Genomic DNA, 13,392 nt, shown 5'->3' with positions numbered 1-13,392 from the left:
TTTTATCTATTAAATTAAATATTATATTTTAAATATTATACATATATTTAAAATAGAAATATTTATGTTATCTTTATATAATTACACTCTATTTATTTTCTAAAAATTAAATATATCAATTAAATATATTCAAATTATATTTTTTAAAAATTAACTTTTTCGAAATTATACTTCCCATTAAAATAACTCTCTTGAAACTATACTATTTTCAATCAAACGAAACCTTATTTTCAATATCTATTTTCAATATCTTCCGAGAAATTTAATAAAAAAAATTTATAAAAATTTAATTTAATTTTTTTAATAATTCTCTTATTTACAATAAAAGAATTAAAAAAATTTCATTCTAAAAAGATAAAATCTTGCCACCCTTCAATAGAATTCTTTTTTTAGAAAATTAATTATATCAGAAGATAAAGGGTAAAATCGATTTGACAGTAATAGCAATAATTTAGTTTAGTCCACAGTCGAAAGTTTTAATTGGAAGTTTTTTTTGTTTCATCCTAATTCGATTATATATATATATATATTTCACATTACTTTTTTTATTAGGGCTATCAATGAGTCACATAACTAAGTACACGAGTAGATTGATAGACTTAAATTCGATATTTTATCTACATACTAACATCTAAAAGTGAAAAAATAAAATAAAATTATTAAACTCGATATTTTATATTGTATAATTTAATTTATACTAAAATAATATTTATGATATTATATTATCAATAAATAATAATAATTTTTAATATTATTAATAAATATTGAAATGACAATTAAAATATATATAATTATTAATTAAAAAATAAAAAAATAAAAAAATAAATTGTGATCTTATTTATTTTTATTTTAAAATTTATAATTTAATTTATATAAAATTAGTAACCGTAATATTACTTTAACCCAAATTAAACTATATAACGTTTTGTTTACTTTCCCCTATAATTCAACTTATAACACATGTTATGAGATTATAATCTTTGAATAGCATGGCCATATTCATATAAGCTTTCTTTTTCCACCTCAAATGTTCATATAAGTTTAGCCATCTTGTAGCTATCGGTTCATATCATTCAAATCAAATCAGTGGATTAAATAATTGAGTTGGCTATGATTTCATTGCCCCTCATTTCATACAATATCAATAATTAGTTTTTAATAAATAACTTGAGTGCAATATTAAAATATTATTTGAATAAAAGCGAAAAATGTATTTTTTTTTAAAATATATTTATTATTTTAATTAAATAAAATAAAAATAAAATTTATCGATTAAATTATTAAAAAATTATTAATAAAATAAATTATTAATTTTTATCTATCAACCATAAAATTATACATCGTAATTATATTTTCACCTTTTTATAGTGATTTATAATACTTGAATTTGATAAGAATTTGATAAGAATATCTCAAATGATATTAATTCAATTCAAATTAATTTTTATTTCTCTAAAATCTAAATTAGTTTAATTATATAAATTTTAATTAAAAATTTTATATAAAATATACATAATGATTTTTTTTAAAAGTAAAACTATTTATTGTATTAATAAAGTTTCATCAAATAAAGAGGGATATTATTCCAAACAGATATATGATTATATCTAATAGATTTTCTAGCAAAAGTATGAGAGTAGGATTACGACGAATTTATCTAACAAAAATATCAGTTTTAGAGTCTAACAAAAATTTACAATCATTTAAAATCAAACCTCTACAAAAAATAATTTGGTAAAAATACTGCATAAAATAATTTGACAAAGATACTGCTCCTTCATTCTCATCTCTCGAGTATAAATCATTGAAGTCTCCCGAACAAAACCACGGAAGAGAGCTTCTACGAGATAAAGCTCGAATAAGGTTCTAACACTGACGTCGTCGTTGCGATTCCGGAAACCCATAATAACCAGTAAACCTCCATTGAACATTACCTTGCGAAACAACCAAATCAATAAAATTTGAAGAAAAGCCCCAAATCAATAAAATTTGAAGAAAAGCCAACCCCAGAAAATACATGACTCTTTCACATTAACGAAATGTCTCATCCTAATACTTATTTATTGACTGAGGAGCAACCATTAAAATGTAAAAAATTATGAAAAAATTTCATACGAAAACTAAGAGTTTTTATTTCCATAAAAAATAAAATGTCCGACTTGTAACTAATAACCAAATCCTTCAATTCATTAACTGTCCGAGAATTGCTGAGTTCTCGGCAGTTTCAACACATGACGATCATTGCTTTCGGCTATCCCGACCTTTGACGGGATGAGCCGCTTCATTGTTGCCTGTCAAATTAACATTCGCATGGGTGTTGTTAGAAGCATCCTGTTGATTGGAATAAAAACCTGTTGTAACAACTTTATGTTTAGTGTTTCTTAGCCTTTTTTTAGCATCATCATTTATTCCAGCTACACTCTCCTCATCAAGTTTTTCAAAATCAATATTATTAAAAAACTTAAACAGATATAATTTTACTCCTAATTTAATAATAGATACCCCTCTAAACAATGTCATAGATATGCCAAAGAGGTCTGCATATTCTGAAAATTGATTGGATTGTAATCACTAAAAAAATCATAAGTGACGATCGGAAAATCTCTGGAATTCTTAATAATGACAACAACATCTTCTTATTCATCGATAGTCAATTGATGTAGATCATCTTTCATGGAAAATGAGAAAGAGAAAGAAGAAGTTAGATTTAACGAAAATGAAAAGGCGAGAGTATCGAGTCACAAAGAGATCACAGAGAGAAATTTCCTAATGATTTATATTTTAAATTTTTTGATAATTTTATAAAATATTTAATTTTTATTTATTTATATAAACAGATTAGAGAAGTCAAACTAGATTGAATGTGTATTAATAAAATTTAATCGAATCAATTATCATCGTACTAATTATGTTTATAAAAGTAGAGCATAGGACTCGGTTAATTTTGTAAGTAAAGTTAGACAATCTAATTGATATTGACAAAGATATCATCAGGAAAATTTAAACAAAGAACTGTATAGGTTTGGAGACAACATTGACACTCAACGATCTTATGAGATATTTGATGTGTCCTCCGTGGGGACTATGCTTTATTTTGCTCCTCGTTATCTCTTCCTCAATAGGAAAAAAAATGAAAAGACATCATGCTATATTGTCACTTATTACCTCCAAATTCTAATTTAGTAATCATTTTACTTTTTTTTTTCACCTTAAATTCCTAGAAGCCACTGCTTTATTTTAGAGATAAAAGAAGTATAGTTTAATTTTTTTATTTTTTTTTAAATGGAAGTATAGTTTAATCTTTTAAGTGTTAAATATTAGGAATAAGTTTTATATAGACTGGATTTATATAAATTTATAATATAAATTATATATAAAATTTTATATAAATCTCATTACAATTTTATATTATAAATTCATGTAAATAATAAGTATTTTTTAAATATTATTAATATATTTTAGGTTTATGCTGTAGTATCAAAACATTGAGTATAAAACTATTACCTTAATACTATTCATGCAATGATTTTTCAATAATTTAAAATTATTGCACAAAAAATTTTATTTTATTTATTATATATAAATAAATAATTTATTTTTTATTTAATAAAATTATAATTTTAATTGTACTTCTTATTTATAGTAAAAAATAAGTAAAATATTATTTTATAATAGATAGATGAAATAAATTTTAAATCCTTACTATTGATTTATAACTAAAATTCAAATATATAAAATAATAATTTCTACCTGCTGCATTAATATTTTTTTTTAATAGTGTAAAGAATATCTCAAATGACACTTTCTTCCCAAAAACTACAAGGAACAGACAAAAAATTAAGTATAAAATTAGAACACAAGCTTTCTGCCTTTCTCAACGAAAGGAAACATGAAAAGAGAAAACTCAGCAGAACACAACAACCATAGGCTAAGCCAATTTGCAAAAGATTATTATGCTGCAGAAGTTAACACAAAAAAAAAAAAAAAATCAAATAAAGGAACATTAATTAGAAGAAAAAAGAAGAAGAAAAGAAAGCAGAAAAGACACCTCCCTTCGTAGACGGGCGAGAGAGAGGGTTGAAGAGAAACATCAGTACAGAGAGCAATAAGGAAAGGTAAAAAAAGCAAGTACCAAGGCAACCACAAAAACCCCACAGCCCTATTTCTTGCTTTATTGGACAAATGGGCTGTCCCATGAAATGACCTTATGCTTCAAACAGGGTAGCTCAGCTACCCACCAGCTGTTCCTTTCTCAGTTTTTCTTTGTTTTTCCCATTTCCTTGTTTCCATTTTCTTTTTTCACCTGTTACTGTTTTTTACCTTTTCTATATCATTTTAATCCTCAACTTCTTTCATGGTGAAGTTTTGCCAGAATCATCAATCATCCTTAGTCTTTTTACCTGCCTCACATGCTATGATCTGTTGGACATTTTCAATGTTATTCTCACTTTCTGCACTCTTGGATTTTCTTTTTCTCACCTGTCTTTCTTGTTCTTGCAGTTTCAATGTTCAGGCTGCACAGTATATGCAACCAGTCTTTTTATATTTTTGGGCTATCAGTATGATATTTACATCACATGTCTCAGACAAAGATTCTGAGCCTTATCATATGATTCTAGTGCATATCATATTCTATTTGAGCAACACCCTTGGCAGAAACTGTTAAAAAAATAGAATAAAATAATAAAATTTGAATCGTGTCACACTGTTCTTAAAAATTTATTTTGCAATCTCTAAAATTAAATAGGTTTTTCTGAATTTAATTTCCAAAATCAGAATAATAAAAATAAAATAATTTATTTTTGGGCTATCAGTATGATATTTAGCATCACATGTCTCGGACAAAGATTCTGAGCCTTATCATATGATTCTAGTGCATATCATATTCTATTAGAGCAACACGCTTGGCAGAAATTGTTAAAAAAATATAATAGAATTATAAAATCTGAGTCGTGTCACACTGTTGTTAAAGATTTATTTTATAATTTTTAAAATTAAATAGATTATTCGGAATTTAATTTTTAAAATCATGATAATAAGAATTTATTTCTAATTTATAATATAGTAGAAAACATAAAAAATAAAAAAAAAAATAAAGTAGAAGAAAAAATACAATAGAAGAATGAAAGTGCTTTTTTTTTGTAAAGATGTAGATAATTTATAATAAAAAAATAATTGTAGTAAGCGATTATAAAATTTTATTCAATTAATTTATTTATTTTGATACAGAATTTATTTACATTATATTTAAGTAGAAATTTGTATAACTTATTTAAAATCAAATATTTCATAAAAATTCAATTCAATTTAATTTTCATTCTATCAATTTCTTTGTCAGGAATGATAGAATTCATTCCTTTTTAATTTTTAAAATTTTTATTTAAAAAAAATATGTATGATTTTACAAAAATTCATTTATTTATTTTTTCTTCCAAACATGCTTTCTATCAATTTCCATATATATATATATATATAAGAAAATTAAGATATAAATATATTCTCCACATCATGAGAAGCAGCATTTGTACTTCTTTGGGAAGTAATATTCATGTCTAGTTCCCAGAGAAATTATTTGTAAGTCCAGAAAAGCAAGAAACAGTAATTCAGAGAGATGCCATTAAAAAGGCTTATTATACTTTGCCTGATGGTAAAAAGCTTATATTCATATCACGAAGCTTGCTTGAGATGCTTACAATGCGTAAGCTTAAAAGTTGTTTGCTATATAATTTAATTAGTTAGGGGCATCCTTTAAATTCTTCTTGCCGGCCGGAGTCGGTTTTTCCGAATATAAACAAGTTGTTGATTCACTGAAAAGGGGAGAAGAATTTTAGCTTTTCTTTTTAATTTTTCTACTTTTGAAACCACTGATGATAATAAGCAATTAAAGTTAAGGAGAAATTAGTTGATAATGATCATTTAATAAAGGAAAGATTCACATCAAAAAATGAGATGGGACGATTCATATGGCATTGTACACAAGCTTTTGCTTTTTACCTTGGACTGCAAATACTACAACAAATGATGGATTGATTCCACTGTTGAAGGGCATGAGTAAATCTGGCAAAACACATGTATGAAACAAAAAAATTTTATGGCTTTTTTGGGTTTGCTTGCCTTCGGCCCATCATTCTTCTAGATTGATCTGTTGAGCGATCATAGCTCATGAGCCATAGCCCAGGCCCTAACAAGAAGTGAAGAGAAAAGGTTACGGAAAACAGTAAAGGAAAATATATTAAAATATGTTTATAATTTTAAAAAATTAATTAATTTATTTATTTATAAAAATATATACTAATTATTCTGATTTTTTTATAATATTTTATAGTTAAAATTAATAAAAAAAATCAATTAATAATTTTTTTAAAATATTAAAAATATTTTAATATATTTATTAAAATAAACAATTAATTAATAAGATCAATTAATAAATTTATCTATAATATAAGAATTAAACATTAAATTTTTTATACAAATAACGGTAATGAAGTAAGAGAAACGGCACCGTGTGAGGATAAGAAGTGAATTGCCCCGTCAAACGACATCGCCATCAACGCTCAACCGACTCTCTGTTGGCATCAAGAGACTAACCACCAAAACCGTAAAACGCCAAACTGCCATCTCAACAACTCTTTTTATTTTCTCTCTCCCTTCCAAATTTCGCTGTTTTCTAGGGTTTTCAGGTAACAGCAAAATTTGTTATTGTATTTTAAATTTCATTTAATCCTTGGGGTTTTTTGGGCATGAGAGTACCGAGCGCGGACCTCTTCGATCCTCGAACGATCATGGACTCGGACTACTCTCCTGGTGGGCCTGATGCTCCTGGGTCCGACCCGGACTTCGCCTTCGCCTTCAACGACAGCAACTTCTCCGATCGGGTTCTCAGGATCGAGATCATCCCCGATTTGCCTGAGACGAAGTCGGACGGCGACCCTTGCACCAGTATCGCTGACTGGGTTCGTAATCGCAAGAGGCGAAGGGAGGACATCAAGAAAGAAAATGGTAACTTTTTCTTCATTTTCCTCTTTTTCTTTTTCCCAGTTGACTATTCGTTGTCTTTTTATTGAATTCCATTATACAATTTGTTTGTAGTCAAATTGGGCAATAGTTCTAAATTCAATTTCCATTTTATAATTTGGAATTTTTTTGAGCAACTAAGGGTTCTGTAAAGTCGACAAGGGTTAGCTAAATTTGCTTTATAAGTTTTAGCATTTGGTACAATTGACTAACTGAAAGTATGGATGCTTTTTCTGCTATTAGCTGCGGAGGTTATTGGGCAAAGTGAGGAGCAGATAATAAACTGTAACATGCCGGACACAGAGGATGGTGTTGCCTATGAAAATCAAGATGAGGAACCAATGGCAATGATTGAAGAATCTCCTACTGATCCTGATGGGAATTTGAATCAACTTGGTATTTATTTTCCACTTAAACTATTGCATGTTTCAGTGTGCTTTGTTATTGTCTGCAATTAATAAATATTGGGAATCGGTGGATGTTAGTTGATTGTGTATTTACTTCTCTGTAGGTGAAGATGTCGATAATGGTAATGACTCATCCTGGAACATGGACTGTTCAACTGTTCTTAGAGTTAAGACTCTTCATATTAGTTCTCCAATATTAGCTGCAAAAAGCCCATTCTTTTACAAGGTAAGGTTCAGGCCCCTATTTCTCTCTTTATTTATGGTCATTTTATTTGTATGTAATATAAACTTCTGTTGTTTCTTGCAGTTGTTTTCAAATGGGATGAGAGAGTCAGAGCAGCGACATGTAACTTTAAGGATACATGCCTCTGGTAAATACTGTACCACAATTATTTTTGCTTTTCTGTTCAGTAGTGCCTGATTGGAAAATTGGTAATTTTGGGTTATTTTTTAAAAAATCTATTCACTAATCACTTTTGCTCCATGCTCATTTATGTGTCCTTATAATTATTAGTACTATAGCAATTATTTTATTGTGAAGACAACATAAGCTAATTAGGTGCTGGCTGGTTTGGCTCTTTGTTGCATGGGGCAGAAGAAGCAGCCTTAATGGACCTCCTCAATTTTATGTATAGTCATACCTTGTCAACAACCACACCAACTGCTTTACTGGATGTGCTGATGGCTGCTGACAAATTCGAGGTGGCATCATGCATGAGATATTGCAGTAGACTGTTGCGAAATTTGCCTATGACCTGCGAGTCTGCGTTGCTCTACTTGGACCTTCCTTCTACTGTTTTAATGGCAGAAGCAGTACAGCCACTGACAGATGCAGCTAAGCAGTTTCTAGCTGCGCAATACAAGGACATAAATAAGTGAGTCCGTTTCTTATTTGTAGCTTCATTTTCAATCTGGTTGACATCTCTTCTGCTACTGTTGGAGAGTTTTTCTCTATGTTTTAAATTTAAATCAACTTCCCTGCGAAATTCGTTTTGTTTCCTTTTGATTGGGTAGTTGATACTACAGTGTCGCATGAAAGACCTGCTACTTTCACTTGATAGAAACATTGTGCACTTTTATATATTTTTTTTTATTTGGCTAGTAGTACTGATTTCTTGTGGAACGTGGGAAAAATGTCCATGAGCCTGCTTGCCATAATTTTACTGACTTTTAGAATTATGATCTCTGGATTCATATTTTTGCTAATTTCTCTAGGTTCCAAGAAGAGGTCCTTAACTTGCCTTTGGCTGGTATTGAGGCTGTATTATCTAGTGATGATCTCCAGGTAGCTTCAGAGGATGCTGTATATGACTTTGTACTTAAGTGGGCTCGAACTCATTATCCCAGATTGGAGGATCGACGAGAAATTCTAGCCACACGACTTGGTAGACTGATACGTTTCCCATTCATGACATGTCGAAAACTGAAGAAGGTTTTGAGTTGCAATGATTTTGATCCTGAACTTGCATCCAAGGTTGTCCTTGAGGCACTCTTTTTCAAGGGTGAGGCACCATATCGGCAGCGAGTTCTAGCTGCAGAGGAGGCTAATTCGACCTATCGTCGTTTTGTGGAGCGGGCATACAAATACCGGCCGGTCAAAGTGGTAGAGTTTGAAATCCCCCGTCAGCAGTGTGTTGTGTACCTAGATTTGAAGCGTGAGGAGTGTGCACATCTATTTCCAGCAGGCCGGGTGTATTCTCAAGCATTTCACTTGGGTGGACAGGGGTTTTTTTTGTCTGCTCACTGTAACATGGACCAACAGAGCTCATTTCATTGCTTTGGACTATTTTTGGGGATGCAAGAGAAGGGATCAGTAAGCTTTGCTGTTGACTATGAATTTGCTGCAAGATCAAAGCCAACTGAAGAGTATGTGAGCAAGTACAAGGGGAACTACACTTTCACAGGAGGCAAGGCTGTTGGATATAGGAACCTGTTTGGCATACCCTGGACAGCATTCATGGCAGATGACAGCCTCTATTTCATCAATGGTATCCTCCATCTCAGGGCAGAGCTTACCATAAGACAATAAATTTTTGTCTTCATGATGAACCTTTTGGCCTCTTAGGTTTTTGTTATATATATGGAACTGCCCGTAGGTACAATTTGGGTTCCTGCACTCGTTATTTATTATATTGATTCCAGCAGCCAAAATACCAGAAGGAATATGTGTGAATGGATTACCTGCTATGCTTTTTTGATTTTTCTATATAAACTGGAACCTTGAAGATATCTAGGGGTCTTCTTAGCAAAGTGGTATGGCAGTTCTGAATGCTTGCTGCGAAGTAAGGCGGGAAAAGACGGTTTATCTTCATGCTACATTCGTGTGTATCTGGATGGGAAATCTAACTTCAATTGATTCTGAATGGAGAACTGGTCATAACATTGGTATTGGTAATTTTGATAATTAATTTGGTAATTCTAATTCTTATTGAACTGCTAAAAATATTTTGTGCAACTATCCACGAATGTAAAGAACGTATTCACTATTTATATGCAACGGTCAGCTTCATTCTTATTATCAGAAGGTTATAAAATTCATTTAAAAAGTCTAAAGGAGGCATAACAGATTTATTTCTAAAAGAGGTACCAACTGAAAAAGGTTTAACCAGCAAACGAGCTGCATGGTTATAATGCCTCCCTTACAGCACTTAAAAGTAATTGCGTTAAAATGACAAGAGAATCCGAAACCATATCAGTAATGATTAAGGGAGCTGAGCTGGATGTCCCTCGCAAGCATAGATGACAATAGAGATACTACCTCAACATGGAAAAACCTCTGTTTCTGGCCAGAGGTTTTACTATCTTTCGCAAACGGGTTAAAACGTTGTGCTAGTTTTAAGCTTCAACAGTGAACTTTCTGCCAATTATATGATGGAAGACCTAACGTTGTTTATGTCCACTAAAGTGAAAACAATAACGGAGTTAACCATTGTGTCGGAGCTGCATTGGCATTTCGTAAAAGGGTGAACTGACGTTGAATACCTTAGAAACACCTGCTTCTTGATCTTAGGTACCGCTTTTAGCTGCATCATTGGCAATCCATCAAGATCCAATGCCAATGCCTTCTAAAAGAGGAGCATAAAAACCCTATCATACCTCCCAACCCATGACCATCATGAGGCCCTAAGCGCCTTTATTTAGTGCAGAATAAAATATTTTCCACCGTTAAGTGCACGCCATAATCCTGCCAGCAAATTTCTTCCTTGGAGAAGTCATTAAACATACAACTCCAAAACTTCTCGGGCCCTACCTGGCTCAGGCTAAGCCTCAGGCTCAGGCTCATGAAGTGTAGTAGGCTCCAAGGGCATGACCCTACAACATGTGTAAAACTAATACTGGACTATCCACATCACAAATCAAGACAAACAATTTGCCATGATGTTAAATGTATGATGTATCGATCAAAGGACTCTTCCTTAAGGCCATAACCTCAGTTGCTTCCACAGTAAGGTGAGCAATCAGCGGATCCTTGTTGTTTGTAGTGCTAATAATACACATAATGCTCCCGCAAGTTAAGGGATAAGGTTCTGCCTTTTTTCGCCAAACGTTTTAAGATGGGTGATTAATAGCAACTGTAACAGCATCATCCAATGTAGCAAGAAGCCAACTCACTCTGCAGGCTTAAGTCAACTGCAATGACTTCCAGTTCCTTCCTCATAGGGTCCCATCTTATGTTAAGCATGCTTAGACAATCATCATCATTCCAAAAAAATGCTAAATAAGTTTCCAATGTTGTCTTTATACTAACCATAGTGTATAGATCCTCTTCGTGGCTCTACTGATCAAACACAGACATTTTTCTTATTAGGAACTAGAAAGATTGCTGTTTATTAGGCACAAAACAAACATGAGGTCGAGTATTATCTGGTTGGTTCTCAGCTTATATTTTGCACTTCCTGTGGACAGCCTACACAACCATAATACTGATTCTTTGGATGCTTTTCTTCAGGATTCTGCTTTCAAGTCTCTGGTCCAGCACCGGCCGCAGACTGGTGCTCTATACCGAGCTTTCCTCCCTGCCAATCTGTCAGGCATGGAGGCTTCAATTGTTCGTCTCAGAAGCCGGAGATTGTGGAATGTTGGTGCGAATTTTAGCAACTTTCAGATTCCATCAAGAACCAGGACAATGCCTCATGTGAAGAGGCTGGCTATAGTTTACCAGGACTTGGGCAACTGGTCAGATCATTACTACAGTGTTCCAGGCTACTCAATGGTCACCTCTGTTGTAGGTTTCATGATTTTTAATGCATCAAATGCAAGAGCTAGGAGACTTAAGAGGATTAGTCTCGATACAAGGGGGAGGAGTATAGTCATTCATTTCCCTGATTTGACATTTCCTGAGAGCATGAACTCAGGAGCCAAATGTGTAGCGTTTAGTGAACATGGGACATTTCACCTCAGTGAAATGAATCAATTTAATGTATGCTACTCTCAAGATCAGGGTCACTTCTCCATTGTTGTGCCAATGGAGAGGAAAGGACAGGGCAATACGAAGCAGAGACTATTTTATTTGTGGATTATAGGTTTTATGCTTGGACTAGGAGGACTTGCTTTGGTGGGATATTTTGGCTTGGTATCCAAGAAACTTTTGAAGACCCAGAAGATTCAAGTAATGGAAAGACAATCTGATGAGGATTTGGTTCTTGAAACCGTATGGGTTGGTAGGAGTAAAATGCCAGCTGCAACAGTAACAAGAACTCAGCCCACTATTGAGAATGGAGGTTTTACATAGCTTTCTTATACTCTTTCTTTGCGTTCTTCCTTCCTGATCATCCCTCTGGATTCTAATCTCCTTCTCCTTTCTTTCCTCCTCTTCTCCTCTGTCTTTTCGGGTTAAATGCAAGGTTTGATAAAATCTGTTCTGCAGGCTAAGATGTTCATTTGCCCTGAACGGGCGTCTGGATTTCAGTTTTTGTGGACTGCTGAGTGAAGCTACCACTGGGTTTCAATTAGACTTGGATTGTACCATCTGAATGGTACTCTGCATTAGTTTAATTAGAAGATTAATTTTAATAAACTATTATGAATGCAATTCACATTTTGTTGAAGGATAATCCATCCATGGGATCAAATATTTAGAATTCCATATGAACTCTTGAGATTACAAACATGTGGGTGTGAATTTGCGTGGAGCCTCTAAACACTCGCGTCATAAGTTGCTTTGCAGGTTTGGTTCAGTAGCTCAAGGAAAAAATACAAATGGAGAAAGGATGCAAGGAATATGAGAGAGACCCAACTTGGAATTCTTGGGCAAGTTCTTGGCAAAATTCAAGAAACAGGATGCATCATTTAAAGATATTGAAGTAATTTTGCTCAACTGATACCTAATGATCTGTGATGAATGAAAACATAAATAACGCCCAATTCAAGCGTGGCCCTGCGGCACCATGATCCTTCCATTTTGTAATTTGCATGGTTATTGCTTTTGAATGATATGCAGAATTCAATACCACAAATAAGCATCCCCTTTTCATCACTGCAGTTTCTTATCAGCGGATCGACAAACAAGAAAGAATTAGGAAAAAAGCATGAAGATATGAATTTAAAGTTCTATACTAGTAGATTTGCTAATTGCTAGTAAGGCTCCCAGTTACTTTTGTCCCCTGATAACCAAAGCAGAACCAGCCATATTATAGCCATCCCATTAAAGTAGCAGCATTCACTTCACAAGAAGTGGTTTCCAATTCACTTCACAATCAACTCATACCTAAAATCTCCAATGCTTCATCTCTGAACTATAGAAGAAATTGGAGAGCAACAGTATTCCCTTTTTTTCATTTTTACCAGTAACATCCTCTATTGCCTTTGATATCATCATATTACGTGCAAATATATGGTAAATGAAAGCTAAAAGTTCTCATGGAAAGAATTCCTATAGAAAGTAACGGAAAAGGAAGAATCCCATGGTGATGACCACTTTGTATTCTACAGGAACGATCAACCAGCAAGACTTAAATTCTGATAAAGCCAA

The 13,392-nt window shown here is 32.4% G+C and overlaps 2 protein-coding genes across 2 annotated transcripts; both read left to right on the top strand.

Moving 5' to 3' along the window:
• The first annotated feature begins 6,591 nt into the window (after window positions 1-6,591).
• On the top strand, window positions 6,592-9,650 carry LOC110609706 (BTB/POZ domain-containing protein POB1). The gene is made up of 6 exons (XM_021749481.2): window positions 6,592-6,999; window positions 7,258-7,410; window positions 7,526-7,647; window positions 7,729-7,792; window positions 8,017-8,296; window positions 8,637-9,650. Exons 1-6 carry the CDS (start codon window positions 6,741-6,743, stop codon window positions 9,448-9,450), a joined length of 1,692 nt encoding a protein of 563 aa, XP_021605173.1. The 5' UTR covers window positions 6,592-6,740; the 3' UTR covers window positions 9,451-9,650.
• Window positions 9,651-9,787: 137 nt separating this feature from the next.
• On the top strand, window positions 9,788-13,069 carry LOC122723102. Its single transcript, XM_043953876.1, has one exon. The coding sequence runs from the start codon at window positions 11,269-11,271 to the stop codon at window positions 12,151-12,153; it is 885 nt and encodes a 294-aa protein (XP_043809811.1). The 5' UTR covers window positions 9,788-11,268; the 3' UTR covers window positions 12,154-13,069.
• Window positions 13,070-13,392: the final 323 nt, after the last annotated feature.

The sequence above is a fragment of the Manihot esculenta genome, chromosome 2 (assembly GCF_001659605.2).
Source record: "Manihot esculenta cultivar AM560-2 chromosome 2, M.esculenta_v8, whole genome shotgun sequence".
Classification (NCBI taxonomy): domain Eukaryota; kingdom Viridiplantae; phylum Streptophyta; class Magnoliopsida; order Malpighiales; family Euphorbiaceae; genus Manihot; species Manihot esculenta.
This window is presented reverse-complemented; position numbering and strand designations above follow the sequence as displayed.